Genomic DNA, 21,746 nt, shown 5'->3' with positions numbered 1-21,746 from the left:
CTACTTGTAGGAACAGGAAATCTCTTTTGGGAGCTTTCTTTAGAGCTAGTTTCAGAACAGGTATAATATTATTTTTGCAAGCAAACATGTCAAACTTTAACAACTGAAAGAAAAATCTTTCTGAGCGAGTCTTTATTTTTCTCTTCTCATTCACATAAAAAAATCCTGAACAAAATGACTGAAAGTAATCACATTATTTTACAAAAATCCACCACAAGTTAAAATAAAAATACAAAGCTGGCCAAAATAATCACATTCAAGTTCATATTAAAGTTCAACCATCTCTTTCTTTGTGTTCTGCTCTTCAGAAATGTTTTTCTAACTTACTGGCAACACAAAACAAACAAGTGCAAAAGTCCCCGAGGTAAAAACGTGGAAATAAATGTTTTTTTCCTTTTTTTATTAAAGTGAAAATATAAGAAAATACCACGAGAAATATCAGTAAAAAAAATTCAGAGTATAAAAAAGATAACTGACATTAAAATGTTGCTCCTCTTAATGGCTTTGATTTGATCTGAAGTTTCAGAGCAAAAGCATCATTTGTGGCAATTTCAGTATTTTCAAAAGTCTGTTATCACTCGATTAGACGCTTGTTGACTTAATCAAAAGAAGTAGTCGTCATTGATCGTGAAGAAAGCTTCAGGCAGATAAAACAGTGTAAACATCAGGAAGCGATGCAGTATTTTCATGCTGCTTCTGTCACGCCTTCACTCGGCGTAACTTTGAGTCGTAGACTGTGGAGGAACCAGTCAGAGGTGTCGTTGCACTCCCGGTGACGTCGAAGACCTCGCTGGTTTCTTTCTCAACGGGATTGTTTGACACCAAGACAAAGATGGAACCTGAGCAGCTATTTGCAGTTGTGCTTTAGCGATAATAAACCCAAGAGTAATCCTTCATGTGTTCTGCTTCTACAGCACGCTGCCGGGTAAATTAGCTGGGGCTCAAACATCAGAGAGCTCGACCCTTTGAAAGCCCTGATGCATCCGTGAACAACTCGCAGGCAGTTTCTGAATGTGCTGAATTACATCTGTTTATGAGCAAACACAGACACGTTCGCAAGGTTCTCATCAAATCTTTTCCACATAGTTACCCGGGAAGAGACCTTCCTTCCCTCTAATTCTGCCCGTCCACCAGCCTGACGGGTCTGCGGAGAGAAACGGTAAAGAAACACGTCATGAACCACTTTCAGTCTACCTCATCAATCTGCATCTCCATACATGTCGTTGCTTTCGTGCACGCACCTTCTTTGACGAGATCGAACACTTCATTGGCCTCGAAGCTGATCTCATCCGTGTCTTGGCCGACGTACTGATATAACGCCCGGCAGCGAGGACCCTGAGGTCGAGGCTGCGGTTTAGGAGCAGGAGGAGGTCGCTGGTTGATGCTCCTTTTCCTCTGCTTCCTGTGACAAAGGGGAAAAAAGGAGGTGCTCATGACCATAATTTATTCACATTTTATTTATTTATTAACATGAATAAAATTAACTTTTAACTGTCACGCGTGGGTTGAAAATGGCAAAAGTGCCAAAAGCTGCAGTTCCTCAGCTGGCCACTGGGGGCTGGCTCTAAAAGCGAGTCAATCCCAATAAAGTCCCATGTTAAAATATCTAAATTTACAACAGGAAAAAATATGTTTTGCTCTCTGTAGATATTTATCCCCTTTGTTCTCCGTATGAGAAGTAATTTCTGTAAAATTTACCCCTTAAAAGGCTTAAAGTTGGGCTTAATTATAGCTGCCTCTGAGGAATCAGCTGTTCAGTTTCCTTCTAACTACTGATTGTTTTAAGAATTCATTTTTTTAGCAGAAGGCAGCATCCAGTTTAAGACCACAGTCAGTGAACTTTGCAAACCAGCACTAGTCTCGGCTAAAACATCCTCAGGACTCATCCCAGTCCGGTCTCATCCGTCTCCCAAAAAAGCACGACAGCAGCGGTCAGAATAACAGACCGTCAGCTAAAAAACAAACAAACATAAAAGCAGGGTGTTGTTGTCGTTGATATAGTCTTTGACTTTAACCAACAGCGTGCGCCACACCCTGAATGGATTAAAGAGAGGCTGTCGTGATTTTTCTCCCCAGATTTAAGGAATTAATGTGTTTAAATCTCTCTCAGCTCTCAACATTTATTTAACCAGACTTTCTGACCCGCCTCTGAGTGCAGCTGGTAGGAACTACTTTGTTCCCAGAACACCCCCCCAAAACCAGCGAAACAGCGTCTAGTATGGAAGAGATGATTCAGTAATTCAGTTAAAAACAAACAGGTTCCTCTGCCTCGCTCTAACTTTCAGTTACTCGCAGGTTTCAGTGAGCCTCACCTTGGTAATCCCTTACAAACCACACCTTCCTTTCTTTTCTAATGTCTTTTTTTAATATGTCTTACCCTGACATGCCCTGATCAGGCACATTAAGGAAGTCCAAGTTTCCTTGGTTATACTGGTTTGGTGCTGGAGGTCGGGGGCCTCTCTGGGATCCCAGTTTGGGCGGGCCTCCCTGGAGTGGTCGGCCCTGCTTTTGCGGGGAGGAATACGTGATATCGGCTTGTGGGTTATGAGGACCTCTGGGGAATTTGGCTCCGCCGTTCTGATGCGCTGAGGAGAGAGAACGAAACGTGTGCTTCAATAACAGAGCAGCAGTACGACGGTAAAGACAGAACGGCCCAGTGTTATATGACACGACTGTTATCACTGGTGCCTTTGCTGGTTTATTGTTTTACAGCTTCACATACTGCAGCCATATGTCGTATTGAACGAGCTTTTATTTACCACCTAGACATACAAAGTAAGCAATCGGCTGTTCAATAAACATAAAGTAAAAAGGATTATGATTGAAATGGCTGAAAAGTTAATCAAAATACTGCAGTACTTTTTTATGTTTCAATAAGTACATCCACTCTTCCTATTTAGTTACTTTGAGCCACTGGGAAGGATTTTTCCACATCTAAAGGCTTTGGGTGGGATAACAGGTGAGTAGTGGCTTACATTTGGGGGCTACATGGTTTCTTCCTCCTCCTCCTCCACCGTAAGACGGAGGAAACGACTTCCTGGTTGGCTCTAATCAAAAGAAGGGACAGTTAGGATGCTTATACAGGCAGCATTTTATTTACTATTTAAATTTGTTCCTACTTTTTTCAAGTCTATACGGCATCGTGACTTATTTGAACCTACTAGAGGATTTGGGTAGACCATCTCCTACTGTGACAGACAGGGTCTTCCCTCCAGGTTTGAGCTGGGCCAGGTCTCCAGGGCCTTTCTGGAACACTACTATTCTGGTGCCTCCTCCACCCCAACCCTCCTTCTTCACTCTGAACTCCAGTCTGAAGCAAGAAGAACGTGCGTTAGTCACCCCTGCGTGTTTTTTCTCATGCTAACAAAGGCTGTGTGTTCCTCTACCGACCTGTCACCGAAGGAGATTGTCAGTTTTCTTTTTGTCACTTCCTCGTAGCGTTTGGAAAGCAAACTGAGGAACTCTGTCTTAAAGTTGGATTCCAGCAAACTGTCATACTGGGCTTCGTGGAGGATGAAGAAATCATCCTGTCTCGTACTAAGAAGGAGAAAAATACCATGAACTCACACTTGCTGAAGTGTAAAAACAGAAAGAGGAAGCAGTATGGGTAATTGAAACACTGAAAGACATTCAAGGAAGCGTTAAAATAGCAGCAAGAAGAGAGCAGAGGATGCAGTTACATTTTTCACTTCAGTGCCAAACAGACTAGCAGCAGTTACAAAATACACAGGCTACATAAAAATGACAAATTTTAGTAATGAATCTGTGTTAAATTAGATACACACCTGAGAGAGACACTGCTGATGCTTCCAAACTCCATCTTCCGCTTTAGTACTTCCTTTATCTGTCCTTTCTCGGGTCCTTTCTTCACCTTCTCTCGGCCAATCAGATAGATGCCTTTCGGTGTCAGGATCAAATCTCTCTTGATAGACTGGGTTGGGGCGAGAAAAGGAAAGCGGGTGACTCTGGGGACAATTCAATTCAATTTTACTTATACAGCGCCAAATCACAGCAACAGGTGCCTCAAGGCGCTTTATATTGTAAGGTAGAGCCTACAATAACACATACAGAGAAAAACACAACAATCATATGACCCACTGTGAGCAAGTAAAGTACATTTTTTCTGAAGTCGACAACAAGCAAGAAAGCGTGAATTTAATTTCTTTTATAAATCTTAAGGTCTTATTGTTATAGAAACTCAACATAGAGTACGTTGCCAAACTTTTGAGCCACCCTTCATTTCCTTATTTTTATCAAAGTTTTCTTAGGCAATAGTTTTCCAGACTTTCTGAAGGTCTTTCAGTTTGGAGATTGGCTGCTTGTGCCTGACCGTTTTCAGAGGAATGCTTTTGACCTGTGAGTCAATCGAGCTTGTTTCTACACATAACACATAAAAATGTCTTTTATCAAGTTTTGAAAAATGCCTGAGATAACAGAGTTTGATGGGCATAAAATAGTGAGGATATCTGTGCATGGTGTGCAACGTGTCCTTAAAAAAACTGAGGATATGGACAATTAATGCACAAATGTACCACCAGATTTGATCCATTAATGAAACACTGTCTGCAAGCTTTCGATTGACAGTGGCTTCATTTTTGAGGACGACAATGATCCCGAGCACACACAAACACATAATAGAACATGATCAGTCGTGGACCGGCCTCCCCAGAGCCTCGACCGCAACACTGCTGAAGCAGTGTGGGATCATGTTGATGGAGAACAGAACAAATGACAGCCAACATCCAAAGAAGAGCTTTGAATGTCCTTCAAGAAGCCAAGAAAAAGAACTATTCCTGAAGTCTACTTAAAGAAAGCTGCCCAGGATAATTCAGGCTGAAGAATCAAGGTGGTCACACTAAACTTTCAAGCTTGTTAGAATGGTAAAAACTCACTTTTTGTCTTTTATACTCTATTTCCATGTATGTTTGCAACATGTTTCAATAAATCACTGCACCTACTTTCCTAGCAAAATATAAAGAAATGATGGATTGGCTCAAGACTTTTGCACAGTACTGCAACTCTTTCTTTGATTGGACGAAAACACAAGAATTCAAACCTTGAACCTGCGATCAAACTTGTTAACCGAATCAGCGAAGTCAACGCGCTCCCTCTTGGCGAGGAACTGCCGCAGCTCAGGCCTCTGCTCCAGCCCGAGGTAGTCGCCGACGAAGTTCCTGTTGATGCTGTTCTTCCTCCGCTCTTTGGAGTTGTACAGGATGTCTGAGGCTGCGAGTCACAAGGAAGAACAAACATTTCTAAAACCAACTCAAGCTCTTTGGTGCAACCTGTGCGGAGAATCTCGTCGTTTGTGTAACTCACCCTCTTCTCTCATCTGTTCGTACTTCTTCCTCGCGATGAATTTTCTCCAGGCTTTTTGAATGATTCTGGCAAAAGTGTCAAACTTCCTCTCTCTCATCTCCTCAAGCAGAAACAGCTGAAAGGCATATGTGCATGAGTATTTCTGCAAGTTTAGTGTATGTTAGAGCAAGGCGACCTTCGATCCTCCCTTAGCTATGCTGCAACAGACCTAGGCTGCTTGGAGATTCCCATGATGCACTTGGTGTTTCTTCTTCACTCCCCTTTTATCACTCTCTCCGTGTTTATGCACCGCTCTACATTTAATCATTAGTTATTATTAATATCTGGCTCTCTGTCAGTGTGCCTTTTGTCCCGTCTTCCTCCCCCGGATTCTGTCAGAGGTTTCTTCCTGTTAAAAGGAAGTTTTTCCTTCCCACTGTCACCAAATCCTTGCTCACAGGAGCTCGTCTGATTGCCGAGGTTTCCTCTGTATTTTTGTAGGGTCTTTGCCTTTCAGTATATATATTTCAATATATGCCAGGTCTCTCTTGGAAATGAGATTTTTAATCTCAATGAGATTTTTTACCTGGATAAATAAAGGACTAATATTTTTTTATACATTAAATGGAATTAAAGTGGTTAATGAACCAGCTGAAGCAGCATTATTAGCTGCTGTCAAGCTTGTTTCATTGAAAAACACAATGGCAACAACATCCGTGTGCGACAATGTCAATAATACACTTGCAAAAACTTCCCCCGACATCTTGCAGCTTGTGGAGGTTAGAAAGAAGCTGTGGTCTGAACTTTTTTTAATCTTTGAAGCTATTTCAGGCCCTTTTCACACAAACATTTGAGCGCAGCAACATTAATATCGTCCTGCTGAGATGAGTCAAAAAACCCATGCAGCATACTCTTCTCCGCCTTCATCGCAGCTTGCTCTTTACCTCACTGAGAGGTACGAGAGCTTATATCTTGCATGCAGTGTGAGCTTTTCATAGGTCTTTATTTGTAAAGCTGATAATAACACTGGTTAGAACAAATATGCAACCTGAGGGAATATAAAATATGAAGCGCTCCGTACCGATTCGGGGTTCTTCACAAAGACTTTGGTGCGTCCCATCTGGTACTGATCGTTATCCATGTTGACGGAGCGAAGGAGGTGAAGCACCCCCTGCTGCTCTGGACCTCTCCAGCACGGCCATGTTTCGGCTGTCAGAATGGCGTACCTGGATTTAAAAAGCACCAAACAAACAAATCACAGTGAGAGCTGTGTTTCTTTTTTCAGGCAGCGATTCCACGAACACGCACGATTAAACTTACCTCAACAGAAATTTACTGAAGAGTCTCCGATATGCGAATCCAGCCCTTCGTACGCGGATGTTTTCCCGCAGTCCGAGGTATTCTACTTGATGCCTAACCCTAAAAACAGATAGCGCCGCTGATCAGCAAACGTTCCCTGTGAAATCTTTCAGAGTTCCTCAAAGCGTGACGGCGAGCATTCTCACCTGCTCTCCTCCCAGTCTTTCGGCCGCTTTGTCTCATTGGGTTTGATGCAGCGGATGTAATGCGGCGTGCACTTCATCAGCGTGTTCACCAGGTCGTTCGCTTGTTTCTGCGAGGGAAACAACAGCGTGAGATGAATGTGCTGCTGCACAAAATCAACCATCTTTGTAACAGATTCAAAAACTCTCACCTTGATCTTTGAACTTGCCGTGGTCGGCCTTCCTTTTTTATCTGTGTTGAGGTTTTCGGGGAACAAGCTACGGATGAAGTTACTGAAGAGACAAATTTTTTGTTAATGCATTGTTTTTTAAAATTACGCCTTCAGTGCAACAATCAGACCAGTACAGGAAACTCACAATTCACTGCTCTGCATGAGCTCGATGAGGTCGGGGAAAAGCACGTCCCGATTTCTCTCACAGAAGCCGTTGATATCATACGACACCTGCGATGACACCAGATATTTTCACTTTAAAAAAAAACAAAAAACAAATCTTTGAGGTTTATTAGCGCCACATCGAGCAAACAAAATCAAATCTTACCTTCCCGGCGTAGTGATGTATAACAAAGCCCGAGTTCCAGCTGTTGAAATGTTCGTGCGTCCCCACAGCAGCCTGCAGTTTCTGCAGCAGAGTGCCATCTGCACCCTCTCCTTTGGCATGCATGGTGGCACACACATCATCCAGCACGCTCATTATACCCGGAGGGTTCTGCAAAGAGACGATGGCTTTTTAGCTGCGATTTTGTTCTTACGGGTTTTGATAACTTTTAGATAAACGGATAAGAAATATCTATTAGAAATGGATACAAATTAGCACACGTGCAGTTATATAATACAAAATCTTTTGACATGACCACCTGGGAACTTTTCATGGTAATGTTTTTGAATTCAAATTGAGTTAGAGGTTCCCAGTAAACATGTCTAGAGCTTTAAAGGCCAAAATAAAACTTATATAAAGTTACTTTTATACAGTAGTTTGATTGAAAGCCTGATGTCTTTAGACCGCATGTACAGTCAGGTCCATAAATATTGGGACATCGACACAATTCTAACATTTTTGGCTCTATACACCACCACAATGGATTCCAAATGAAACGAACAAGACATGCTTTAACTGCAGACTGTCAGCTTTTATTTGAGGGTATTTACATCCAAATCAGGTGAACAGTAAAGGAATTATGACAGTTTGTATATGTGCCTCACACTTCTTAAGGGACCAAAAGTAATGGGACAATTGGCTTCTCAGCTGTTCCATGGCCAGGTGTGTGTTATTCCCTCATTACCCCAATTACAATGAACAAATAAAAGGTCCAGAGTTCATTTCAAGTGTGCTGTTTGCTTTTTGAACCTGTTGCTATCAACTGCCAGGATGAGATCCAAAGAGCTGTCACTACCAGTGAAGCAAGCCATCATTAGGCTGAAAAAAACAAAACAAACCCATCAGAGAGATTGCAAAAACATCAGGCGTGGCCAAAACAACTGTTTAGAACATTCCCAAAAAGAAGGAACGCACTGGTGAGCTCAGCAACACCAAAAAACTAGGAAGACCACGGAACACAACTGTGGTGGATGACCAAAGAATCCTTTCCCTGGTGAAGAAAACACCCTTCACAACAGTTGGCCAGATCAAGAACACTCTCTAGGAGGTAGGTGTATGTGCGTCAGAGTCAACAATCAAGAGAAGACTCCACCAGTGTGAATACAGAGGGTTCACCACAAGATGTAAACCTTTGGTGAGCCCCAAAAACAGGCAGGCCAGATTAGAGTTTGCCAAACGACATCTGAAAAAGCCGTCGCAGTTCTGGAACAACATCCTATGGACAGATGAGACCAACATCAACTTGTACCAGAGTGATGGGAAGAGAAGAGTATGGAGAAGGAAAGGAACTGCTCATGATCCTAAGCATACCACCTCATCAGTGAAGCATTGTGGTGGAAGTGTCATGGCGTGGGCATGTATGGCTGCCAGTGGAACTGGTTCTCTTGTATTTATTGATGATGTGACTGCTGACAAAAGCAGCACAATGAATTCTGAAGTGTTTTGGGCAATATTATCTGCTCATATTCAGACAAATGCTTCAAAACTCATTGGATGGCGCTTCACAGTGCAGATGGACAACGACCCAAAGCATACTGCAAAAGCAACCAAAGAGTTTTTGAAGGGAAAGAAGTGGACTGTTTTGCAATGGCCAAGTCAATCACCTGACCTGAATCCGATTGAGCATGTATTTCACTTGCTGAAGACAAAACTGAAGGGAAAATGCCCCAAGAACAAGCAGGAACTGAAGACTGTTGCAGTAGAGGCCTGGCAGAGCATCACCAGGGATGAAACCCGGCGTCTGGTGATGTCTATGTGTTCCAGACTTCAGGCTGTGATTGACTGTAAAGGATTTGCAACCAAGTATTAAAAAATGAATGTTTGATTTATGGTTCTTATTCTGTCCCATTACTTTTGGTCCCTCAAGAAGTGGGAGGCACATTTGCAAACTGTTGTAATTCCTACAACAGTGTGTTTTCTTCACCAGGGAAAGGATTCTTTGGTCATCCACCACAGTTGTGTCCCGTGGTCTTCCTAGTCTTTTGGTGTTGCTGAGCTCACCAGTGCGTTCCTTCTTTTTGGGAATGTTCTAAACAGTTGTTTTGGCCACGCCTGATGTTTTTGCAATCTCTCTGATGGGTTTGTTTTGTTTTTTCAGCCTAATGATGGCTTGCTTCACTGGTAGTGACAGCTCTTTGGATCTCATCCTGGCAGTTGATAGCAACAGGTTCCAAATGCAAACAGCACACTTGAAATGAACTCTGGACCTTTTATTTGTTCATTGTAATTGGGGTAATGAGGGAATAACACACACCTGGCCATGGAACAGCTGAGAAGCCAATTGTCCCATTACTTTTGGTCCCTTAAGAAGTGGGAGGCACATATACAAACTGTCATAATTCCTTTACTGTTCACCTGATTTGGATGTAAATACCCTCAAATAAAAGCTGACAGTCTGCAGTTAAAGCATGTCTTGTTCGTTTCATTTGGAATCCATTGTGGTGGTGTATAGAGCCAAAAATGTTAGAATTGTGTCGATGTCCCAATATTTATGGACCTGACTGTAAATCACCATTTTTTAGTCATCCAGTCAAACACACAAATTCACACAAGGGGATAAAACTGCAGCTCCTCCACCAATGCCCCATATGTCTTTTCTTCTTCCCTTTTTGGCTTTTGGGAATATCATATATTATCTGATTTACTGTGAAAATAAATGTGGCTAATAAAACTTTTCCAAAAACAAAACACAAATGTTACCCTCGATGTTACTGCTATATCTTGGTCATGTGACTTGATTCTTCCTGTTGTGACCCCAAGCGCTCTGTTCTTCTGTTTCACTGTTTTCAGGAAGCAGAGCACCAAACTCTCGCTGCTTTAGGGGCCCACTTGTTTTCTAATGAGAGCCAGTTTTACACGATCTGCCTAAACCCTCCGTCAGTCATCGCGTTTATGAGCTTACCAGTTTATTTTCAATAAGGTCGCACACGATCTTGTTGTTGAAGTACTCGATGGGCGTCCACTTGATGCCCTCCTGAACATATTCTTCCTGAGAGACAATGAGAGCAAAATATTTGGTTTTAGGACATACAGTGAAGGAACAATCTGGTCCTCACCAACTGAAACACAGTGGAGTCAAATGCATGCGCTGCACAGTGCAGTTACAATTCAATTTTATTTATATAGTTTTATTTATATATATTCATTTATATATAGTTACCTGCTCAGCCTTCAGGGTGAGTTCGATGAAGATCTGTTGCAGTTTCTCGTTGACAAAGTTGATGCAAAACTGCTCAAAACCGTTTCTCTGAGGAAGCAAATGCAACACAGTCAGTAAGAGATGAAACAAATCCTGCTATTAAACACACATCTAGTCTTTTAGTGGATGCGTGCAAAGGTTAAGTATCTGGAAGTTATGAGAAGCCTAACCTGGAATATCTCAAAGCCATAAATGTCAAGCACTCCGATGCTGAATTCCTCATATGGTTTCTGGATGGCTTTATTTATAGACTGGAGAAGTAAGGAAACAAGACAAATGCAAAGAGCAGATGAGGTGCGTGAATACATGTCAGCTGAATTCAAAGCAAATGTTTCATTTTCTTTAGTCTGTTTTTGCTCAGCTGCATCATCAAGCGTGAATACCTCCACCAGGTAGTCAAAGAGGCGTGCATACAGCGCTTTGGCCAGGGCATCTCGTGTGTAGTTGGCCTGCTCCTGGTTCAGGGTCACGTTAATGGACTCAGACTTCCCTCCCCACTTTGAATCCATCTTCCGGCTGGTCAGCTTGTCCTGCAGACGGTTGGGGTCGATGCCCAGCAGATAGGCGGGGAATGCGAGCACTGGAGCAAAACAAAGTAAAGTTGTAGTTCAATCGTGCCAAAAACGGGCTCGTTACGAAGATTCAGATGTGTTTTATTATGCCATAAGCAAAGACTTCCTATGATGAATTAATGATACCCTCCGTAGACAGATCCAAGGGAGGGTATCATTGCCTGCTTTGGATGTAAACACCAATTATCTACTGAGGCAGTAAACAGGGAAGTCGTCTGTGTGTAGAGATTCTATTAATTTAGGGCGTGTGCCGGGGGACGACCTTTGTTATGGTGATCTCCAGCGGGAATATGACTGCATGTGCACAGAAGAGTGCGTTTGCAAAAAAACGTATGCGTCGGCACGTGTGTGTTGCACTCACAGTCTGTGCTTTCCACCTGCCCATAGTTGCCTGCTTCTATGAAGCTAATGTTTCCCAGGTGGAGGATACCCGCAACAATCTGCAGCACCTGGGTCTGGATGTCACCTGGGATCCCAATCACCTGCATGGCCTCCTGAAGAACAAATCCAAGAAGAAAGTGTGACGGCAGCAGCTTCACCAGAACGTGAGGGGATGTCAAGCGGAACTACTTTACTTCCACATTTTATTTCCTGCCAGCAATCAATGCAGATCAGCTAGAGCCACTATAATGATCAGACTTTCCACACAGCAAAACTGGGACCATTTATTATCAAGCACAGGTTTGCTGAACACCACTGGATCCCACCTATAAGTTTGAACAGTCCATCAAACAGCGATAGCGTACCATAGTTTCCTGGAAGTCTTTGCTGTCGTTGGTCCCATCCACCTTGTATGTCCCAGACTGGTTGAGGTAGTAGTAATAATCAGGAGTCATGATGCCCAGGGTCTCTCTCTGCTGAGCGCTAGCTCCCTCTATCAACTGGAAGACAACAACGCAGGCACAGCGGGAGTCACACACACACACACACACACACTGGCTTCATTTTTGAATGTGGATCTTGCAGCTTAAGAGGAACTCTCTTTTTTTTAAAAAGGAGTTGCTATTAATCTGCGGTTTGCGCTCGTCAGCCTCTCACCTGATAGTAAATGTGGAAGTTCCTCTCGTTCTCGTTCTGGCTGACCACCCTTGACTTCTCGAGCAGAAAGTTTGATATTTTTCCACCATCTGGCTCCCCTCCTCTGCTGAACTGGATCTCAAAGTATTTCCCCTGATTTATGTAAAAATCAAAGTCAACACTTGGAGTTGAGAAACGAGGCTGCGAGGAAATCTGTCCTCACTCATTATTGCAGATCAGTCAGTGTCAAAATTTGCTTTCAGGATGAGACGGTTCTCAAATGATGCGACCGTTTCCTAAAGATAAACCACTTCCATGTTCACTACATTTATATGAGTCAGAAAATATATGCGTGCATCTGACTGCACTCTCAGTACAAAAGAGCTGTGATGGTGTACAAAGGGTAACAGGAAATATAACTAATTGCTCTTCTGATATCTCATGCTAAAGCTGCAGACATGCAGGTTAGGGTGGTTTATGGGTGTGATATCACATCATTAGGACCCTTCTTATGAGAAACCAGAATGAATGCAATAAAAGTGTTTTTGAAGTGCAAGAGAATAATAAATGTTGTAATAAATGAGGCTACAAGCACATATGTGGCTCTGCACAACCTCGCTCTGCAATGCTTTGAGACAGCTGTTATTACTTACATGCTAATATTAGCTAATCACCTTAAAAACATCATAGTACCGTGTTATTCCAATGGAGCACTTCCCTCTCACTCCTAGAATTTCCAAAAGTAGCACAGGGGGCGGAGCCTATTAGGACGCTTTACAGTGGTGCCACCTTCCAGTTTGGGTTCAGAGGACAGACACACACGCTAGTTTTAAGATTAAAGCTTTCCTTTTTTGATAAAGCTCAGAGATAAAACTGAATCAGGCGGGTGGGGGACTTCCAAAATACAATGAGCACTTGTTCTCCGCTCCCTTCTTTTCACTTCCCGTCTGTTTATGTGCTGCTACTGTTGGTGCCTCTACACCTTGTCTTCCCTCCCACAGAGTTTGTGTCTTTTCTGACACTCCTGGTTCTACTGGAGGCCTTAAAATGGAGTTCTTTCTCCCCACTGTTGCCAAGCGCTTGCTCATAGGGGATCATGGGATTGCTGAGGTTATTTCTCTAATGAATAAGCTGATATTCAGCATGGGTACTGTTTATAAAGCTAACCATCTTAGCTTTTTTACAACTAGCACACTCAGCAAGCTAAAGCGAGTGCTCTTCCAGGTAACCTGGTGTGCTTTTGTCCCGTCTTTCTGCCCTCATCCCCAATCGGTCAAAGCAGATACCCGCCCCTCCCCGAGCCCGGTTCTTCCAGAGGTTTCTTCTTGTTAAAAGGGAGTTTTTCCTTCCCACTGTTGCAGAGTGCTTGCCAAAAGGGTTCATTTGATTGTTGGGATTTCTCTTGGTTACGGTTACATTGTAAGCTAGGGTGTAGATTTACCACAGAAGTGTAAGTCGAGCTTAGAACAGCGAAGAATCCATAAATAGTTGAATAGTTGAAAGATTTCAGATCAAGAACACTGAGCGTTTATTTGTGAAACAATTATACGTGACTGCTGAACTCTTGAATGTTTTATTTTTGGGGCATGGGGTTGGGTTCTTTGGGGTTTTTTAAATGAGCAGGTATATTACTTAATAACTATAAACTTCATAGAAAGCATCCACACCAGGTCTTCAAGTAAAAAAAAAATCATACTTACAAAACGACTAGAGTTGTTGTTGCGAACAGTCTTGGCATTACCAAAGGCTTCCAACAGAGGATTTGACTGCAGGATGATTTCTTTTACATGCTGCCACACACATGCACACAAACATTAACACAATACCAGACAGTGAAAAACCTCCACGCCGCACTGCAGGAAGTTTAAAGGTTTTTTGACTCATTTTGAAGATTCAGATAAGGCGGAGCAAGCGTACGGTCTGTACCTGCACTTTCGATCCTCCTCCAGATACTTTGGAAATGTAACCCATGATGTATTTGGCAGCCACTGTCTTCCCAGCACCGCTCTCACCGCTACCGCAGCCACGTGAAAATTAGCAGACAACACACCGCAAAGCCATATTTTATTGTCAAATATACCTGCACGGCACAGCATGGGCGTCATCGTGGGAAGCAGAAAACTCACCTGATGATAACACACTGATTCTCCCCGTCAATCATCATGTTTCTGTACATGTTGTCAGTCAAGGCGTAGATGTGCGGTGGATTCTCATACTGGGCCTGTAGAGCGAAACGGTTTGAGGTCAGTTTGAGTAAAACGAGCGTAGGGCAACAGCAGGCAACAGGAAGAACCTCTGCACCACATATGCCACAAGTTTAAAGAAGTCATGAGAAGACGCCGATGAAAATTCACTTACAGCTCCTTGATAGAGTTCAATCTCTCTGTCAGTGAAATAGGGCATCTGTTTGAAGGGGTTAACAGATATCAACACAGGGCCGATGTAAGTCTGGAGAGGGCGGCTGAGGAAAGTTTGGGGATGATGCATTATATGGTTTAAATATGCACTTTCTTAAACAGAGCGTACGTACTTTAGACGTTTTGTAGCTGCTTTGTAAAGTTCTGTTGACATATGAGCTAAAGCTAATGTTAGGCACCTTCAAATAGAGCCCAACACCCCATCTTCTAATAGCTTCCTGGGGGGCAGGTTTCACTCTTTCACTCTGCAGGTGAAACAGAAAACAGACAAAGATGGTATACGCTGGCACCCCTCGCATCAGCGCGCTCACCACTTTCAAACACCAAAACCGAGGCTGAAGCAAATCACAAATTTCAGCTGATGCTCGTACTGTACACGGAAAGTCTGAACCAAAATGTCACGGTGACATCATTGCTGACATATTTCACTCAAAATGCTAATGTCAAAGCCAAATCTGCATGGTGCTCAACCGACCTGACTAACTACCCATGGGGCCCACCTGCCAGACGGAGGGAAGGGGGAAATACCAAAGTCATGAATCCATTATAACCTAAACAAAGCCATGTGTGACAGACATGACCAGTATAGTTATCAGTTCACTTCCTTCCTGATAAGACTGGTAAGACAGCTGCATGCATTACCCAAGGATCCCATGTTAACAGGAGAGTAAATCTAACCGAAGACACCGGACGTCATTAACAAACAGCTTCTTATCTAAGCGAGTCGTTCTCGATATAACATCAACTCGTTCTCACTCAGGATTTAACATGGATGGGTTTTTTCTCTAAATATGGCTTTGACGTTCAGCTGTGCTTTCAGAAGACGGAAGTGGGCTGTTGAGTCACACGGTGAACTCAGAAGAGGAAGAGTGAATTCCTTATATTTATGGCCATATATGTTTGTTTGATTGTCTGTGAATTTGTGTTTTGACCAGCACGTCTGTGGGTGGAGAAGAAGACTTTGTACACAAATATGGAAGAAGGCCATTTCAGCCAACTTAACACTTAGAACTGGAGGTGATTTTTCACTTCATGCTTTCACGTTCGGGTTCTTTAGCGTGATTTCATGTGAAGATAGAGCAGATTATGGGGACGGTTTAAATAGAGGCCTTTAGTTCCCGTCAGACTGCAGGGACGGCCTGTGGCCGTTAAATTACAACATCAAACACAGCTGGCAGCTTGTAGGATACAAAGATGTAGTCGTCCATGTATCTCTTCTTCAGGTTGTCCACGATGGCGTCTTCAGTGATCTTTGACAGGAGGACCATGTCGTCCACGCCGCTTTGCTTGACATTTTGACTCTGCCAGTGGTACTTTGCCTGAATCGCAGAGGAGAGGAAGACTCGGTTAGTAATGACATGTTGCAATAATCTTTAAAAGGACATTTTACTCAAGCTGGGTTTCCTCATCAAAGAAACTACCACACGCTGTGACGCAAATGCAGCGTAGCTCAGCTTACTCTGTGGCTGAGTGGGAATTTGAACCAGAAAAATAAGCATTTTGAAACAATATTAGTGTTTGTTGTAGAGACGAGAGCTTTAGAGAGAAGTGTGGGCATGACAAAGAAAGGAAGGAAACAAACAAACCAGAAAAGAAGCAAAGGAAGAAAGACATGTAAAAAAAGAAAACTGGATGCCACCGATGAGCGAAGATTTCTAATGAAACAGTTTCAAGCGCACGACAAGCTTTGGCATCAGTAAAGCCAAGCTTTAAAAACACAACTACCAGTGTGGTTATCATTACAGGAAGCTCGGGGCTCGTTACCAGGAAACTGGTCACAGATGAGGTGAGCTCATTTTCTAGCTCGGACATTTTACAGAAGCTTCTTCTAATTTGCCTCAACACAATGCAACACCTACACAGGAGGCGAAGATAGCGATGAAGCGGATGCCTAAATTTTAGTAATAAACTGATTGTTTTCACAGTTTTTCAGCTTAGGAGCGCTCGCCTCGTTGTTATTTCACCCTGAAATGTGTTTGATGGGTGAAAGCTGGGGGAAACACAAAGGAAGTCTGTGGGACGGCTTTGCCAAGAAGAGGCTGAAGGATCCAGCCACAGCTGAAGAATCTGTCACCTGACCATCTCGGTTATGACCTCTTTGTCACTTGGTGAGCTTGTTGTGCTCATCTATGACCTCGATGGGCGTCATCTCTACCTCTGTCTCTACATGTCATGAAGAAAAGCGCTGCACATTGTAACAAACCTTGTGCTACTCGCTGATCTCATTTCTTTGTGTCTGAGCATCAGTCGGGGGAAAGAAGTCGTATTTCATTTGATTTTTTAACATCTTGCTGGTTTCTGGTTTCAATCCCTTCTTATGAAAAACAATAAATGCTTAATTAGCCACAAATATTAACAAAACCTCTACTAACAGATTCTGCTGATGCTTCATTTTTAGCTGTCACCATCAGCAAAAACATAGAAACACAAAGTTTAATTATGAGACACTGTCAGCCTGCAAACTCCAACAAAGAACGACGCATACAGATGCTGCGTGTGTGACGGGCATGATTAAATATTCGCGTCTTAAATAAGCACAGCATGTACGCGTGTTTAGTGTGCACTTTTGTTTCTGAATTTAAAGGGGGAAAGAGCGGGCGGAAGTCACAAGTTTAAAGCTAATTCGCGAGTCTCTTTTTTCTCATATACGTGTCAGTGCTCACACCCTCTGAGCTTAAAGCATAAATCAGATATGACTCTGACACAAATTCCATTAAATAGACCCAAACTATGCCGAAGCTGGGGACTATTTTTAGCCGTGGACCAATATGAATTTGCCCTGTAATGACTGTTATAAATGAACGCGTCACGCACTCGGACAGTGCTGCTGGCAGGATGAGTTCACAGCTTTGGTGCCTTTCAATGACGTGATGACAACACGACTAGAAGAGAAATCCCAGAGATCAGCGTCTCTTTAAATAGAACTCAAATACCAGATTTTTATGTTCTGCAAGATCAGAATCTGCGATCGTCTTTAATATTTTACTAGAAGAGATTAAACGGCTTTGATGCGGTGTTGGTAATCTAATGATGCATCTACTGGTGAGCTGATGCACAAACGTCGTTGCTGGTTAACAGATCATCACACACGAGCAGTTAGTGAGAGTTTGCCTGTCGTCCTGTCTCGATGGCAGATGGCTGAACCTGATTCCACTGGAGGCTTCTTTCTGTTAAACGGGAGTTTTTTCTTCTCACTGTTGACAGTTGGATGCTAACAGGGGGTCATCTGATTGTTGTTGATGCTTTCTAATACTGAGAGATTTTTTCCTACAATATTAAAATGCAAAGCATCTCGAGGTGACTGTTGTTGTGAATCGGTGTAGATGCCATTTAACTGAGATTAAATCATCTGCTGCCTACAGTAGCTGACCTCCTTTAAATCTTATATCATTTTTAAATGGAGTTGTGTACAGATTAAACTGGAGAGACTATTATAGAGGTAAAGTTATTAGTTATGTTTATACAACCTTTATAAAGTCAACATCGTTCACCAGGAAGAAAAAAACATGTTCCTGTTTTTTTTTAGCTGTGATGACATCACACTAGTCTTCATTGAAAGACCAGCCGCCTTTAAAAGAAAAAAAAGTAATGCAAATATCCAACACCTTAAGAACCACAAACTACATGCCAGTCAGTTGCGGTGAGGTGTGGTTATCAGCAGAAGTTGAATCTCAAAAGCTTTCCACATCAAACCGGAACTTTCTGCACAGTTGTTTAAAGAAAGCAAGAAAAAGACGACCCTATGATGCATTTGACACTTCTCATAATTTATTTCTGTCGGGCACGGTTTTGTTCCTTTTCTTCCTTTGCCGTCACGTGTCAACAGGCGAGGGTGACACAGATTTGAAAGCTTTTGTCACACTTGAGATGATGATAGATAAATGGCTTGGAGCCTAAATGTAAAGGTGGCGTGTAAAAGGGAGCCGAGTATACCTGGGCGTGCATTTTCACTCTCTTCCCTCTTGAAACTGCTCGTTTACCTCCATTTGTCAGATGTGGCTGCTGGTGCAGCTACGACTGCTGTGCGATCCTGGATGTGTGGAGACCTTCTGTGTGCAAGGAGGAAGTGTTGCGACAGAAACTACAGGCCTCTCCTGTAGTCCACTTCCCCTCTCACACCTCATTGCTGCATCTTGTGAAACCCTCTAAACTTTGTACATGCTACCAGTTCTCTTCCTGCAGCTGCCTGCAGCTCGGTCCGTTAGCCCCCCTCGAGTGCACCACCCCTCATTATCCTCCCTTTAAATTCATGCTCATCTGTCTTTCCTGCTTGACTGGTCACTTTCTTACTCTGCCTACTGTATTTAAAGTTTCTACCTGTGCCTCAAATTGAAATCACACAGCACTGCTTTAAGCTCGAGTCTGTGAGAAAGCGAGCTTGTCCCTGAAAAAGAGGAAACATCACTCTGCTGCTGTGAAGGAGATGAATTCCCCTGAAGAGATCTTATCTCATCTCTTCTGTTGCCAAAACTCACTTTAAAGCACAAAAAATCCTCCTTTGGCTTTTAAAAAAGGAGAGAAGTGACATGAAATTCAGCTCCTGTGAGCTGAATTTGCTTTGCAAAAGAAAACTGACTGAAAACATACAAAGGCATCACAATTCGCCCTTTCAGCCGAGAAAACCCCAGCAAACAGGTAACTGAAATGTACAAAATGTTACAGCTGTGAGAGCAGATGCAGGTGGTTGTACTGTACCATTGTTCCCGCGGGCCTCTCTCCTCCTCAGCCGTCCACTGTCCAGAGAGATGGTGTGGGGTTTTTTTTGCGCGTGTTGTAAAAAATCCACAGGTTGACCTTAGATTGCTGCCATCGCACAACCAGGACAGCCAACAGCAACCAGCACCCTACAAGACATCCAGTACAGCATTCAAAAACCTACTTCCTCATACTCCCACCGGCAGCGTGTGTGAAACAAGAACTGCTCTAACACACACTGATGCACATTAACTCACCGCACGAAGCTCAGCCGCTTACTTCTCTATTCTGTGTTCTGTCATGCTCGGAGTCGTCAGACGGGAGGATGAAGAAATGACGGCCAGGTCCAGGGCACGATTAGTCAGTCCAGTTCGCCTGCCGCGCAGCAGGCGAGCGTTGACGGCAAGCGACGCTCATCCGCAGAAAGGGGATAGTTATCTTAAATCAGTTGCCAAATGATGGTGTTTCAGCCGTGTGTTAGCGGCTCCACCCAGGCTGTGGTTGCTTCATGTAGCGGCTTCTCATAGTGTTTGTCTTGTCAGAGAGGCTGCTGCCTCCAACGCCCATAATAACAGACGGGTTCATTCAGAGTCTACTTTGTAGTGTGTGAGTGGAGGTGTCAGTTGCTGGTTTTCCTGTGTTTTACGTCAGCTGGATCGAGAGTCTTTAAAGCTCCTGCAAGATGCGCGTGCCAGCGCAGGGTCAGGTCTCATTCATTCACGGGCGGGTTCATGAATCTTTCAGATGTGGGGTTTCTCTGTGATTGCACCTCTGATTGTTTCTCATTATTGTCAGTGCACTCCTTTTTCTCTCCGTCTCTTTCTAGATCGGTTTCGAACACGTGTCGTTTAAAGTCACGTTTTTCTTAGTTTGTATTTATTTTTGTGTCTTTGTGGTTGGAACTTTGTGTGTTTGAGGTTGTCTTATGAGCCTCATTTTAATTGCTTCTACTGTTTTTCACTCAGTCTCTTTTCAGGTGTTGCACATAAAATATAGCGATGTGTTTTGCATGCGGCCTTGTCTCCTGATAACACGGGACCGCAGAGTCAAATGCAGGCCACTGCATTTAGGCCTGTGGTGCATGTTCAGCTGCTCGAGCTGTGGCCTAAACCAGCGGCCTTGATTCCTTTTAAATTTGTTCTAGATCCTCGTGCGGGTGTAAATTTCAGTCAATGCTTCTAAAGCACAGAGGAAGAAACTTTCTCCGACTAAATGTTCTACACCCGCTTCACACGAGGACCAGAGGGAAAGCAAGAGCGAGCTGCTGCTGATTTTAAAATCCTTTTAAAGCACGTCACGGTCTCGCCTCAGTGCCTGTGTTTCTCATGCTCGCCGTGTATGAACCAGCGCGGGACCGTGAGCTGCTGGGACCGTCAGCCAGAGGAGCTGAGAACAGCTTTAAACATCAGCCCAGCGTTTGAGTCTGATGATTCCAGCTGTTTACTAATTGTTCTCTTTTATTTGATGTCCTATGATCTGCCTATAGACAATTATTGGTGTCCATTTCTTTGATTTTTAAAATCTTTTTAATGCATTTATTTGTATCTAGCCTTTCTTGGCTTGTAGGTTCTCTCTGTAGCGATACTGATGTTCATAAAATCTGTTACAGAAGCTTCACTGATTAATCTCATCCAACAGCAGATGGGTTTTGTCAAACAGCAGGTAGGTTCTTGAGGCCTCTATCCATCCATTCGCTTATCCTTTTCAGGGTCGCGGGGGGCCCTGGAGCCTATCCCAACTGTCTTAGGGCGAGAGGCAGGGTACACCCCGGACAGGTCGCAGGGCTAACACATAGAAACAACCATTCGCTCTCACATTCACACCTATGTGCAATTTAGAGTTTCCAATAAACCTAACCGCACTAACTGGGTATCTTTGGACTGTGGGAGGAAGCCAGAGTACGCAAACACGGGGAGAACATGCAAACTCCACAGACCTTCTTGCTGTGAGGCAACAGTGCTAACCACCGTGCCACCGCTGCCTGCCTCTATCCATATCGATCCATAAGAAAGGATATGTACACTAGCCTGTGTAAAGCTCTATATCTATATATAGATATATGTACGGCGGCACAGTGGTTAGCACGTTTGCCTCACAGCAAGAAGGTCCTGAGTTCAATTCCACCATCAGGGTTTGTTCCTCCCACAGTCCAAAGACACCCAGTTAGTGGGGTTAGGTTAATTGGAAACTCTAAATAGGTGTGGATGTGGCGAATGGTTCTCTGTGTTAGCCCTGTGACCTGTCCGGGGTGTACCCTGCATGTTGCCCTAAGACAGCTGGGATAGCCCCCCCGCGACCCTGATAAGCAGAAGCAAGAGCGATCTCTCTCCATATATATAGATGTTCAAATTTCAAACTGGTGTAAAATGTGTTCTCAGTCTTCATGAGTCATGTGGTTTCCCACATTACGCGCTTCACTGAGTGAATGGGTTAAAGAGAGGAATTTCCC

The 21,746-nt window shown here is 43.4% G+C and overlaps 1 protein-coding gene across 1 annotated transcript; it reads right to left on the bottom strand.

Annotated features, from left to right (window-relative positions):
- Positions 1 to 144: 144 nt before the first annotated feature.
- Positions 145 to 20,449, bottom strand: myo1f (myosin IF). The gene is made up of 29 exons (XM_063460156.1): positions 19,555 to 20,449; positions 19,298 to 19,446; positions 15,793 to 15,921; positions 14,544 to 14,633; positions 14,312 to 14,406; positions 14,112 to 14,199; positions 13,886 to 13,975; positions 12,207 to 12,338; positions 11,915 to 12,049; positions 11,530 to 11,662; positions 10,980 to 11,176; positions 10,767 to 10,847; positions 10,558 to 10,644; positions 10,300 to 10,386; positions 7,341 to 7,508; positions 7,158 to 7,243; positions 6,992 to 7,073; positions 6,804 to 6,910; positions 6,619 to 6,717; positions 6,380 to 6,524; positions 5,320 to 5,434; positions 5,057 to 5,226; positions 3,786 to 3,931; positions 3,391 to 3,537; positions 3,162 to 3,310; positions 2,976 to 3,047; positions 2,378 to 2,585; positions 1,242 to 1,402; positions 145 to 1,144 (listed from the first exon to the last, which is right to left on the bottom strand). Exons 2-29 carry the CDS (start codon positions 19,298 to 19,300, stop codon positions 1,068 to 1,070), a joined length of 3,279 nt encoding a protein of 1,092 aa, XP_063316226.1. The 5' UTR covers positions 19,301 to 19,446; positions 19,555 to 20,449; the 3' UTR covers positions 145 to 1,067.
- Between the last annotated feature and the right edge of the window lie 1,297 nt (positions 20,450 to 21,746).

Source organism: Pelmatolapia mariae, linkage group LG17 (genome assembly GCF_036321145.2).
Source record: "Pelmatolapia mariae isolate MD_Pm_ZW linkage group LG17, Pm_UMD_F_2, whole genome shotgun sequence".
In the NCBI taxonomy this organism is placed as follows: Eukaryota; Metazoa; Chordata; class Actinopteri; order Cichliformes; family Cichlidae; genus Pelmatolapia; species Pelmatolapia mariae.
Note: the sequence above shows the minus strand (reverse complement) of the source record. Positions and strands in the feature narration are given on the sequence as shown.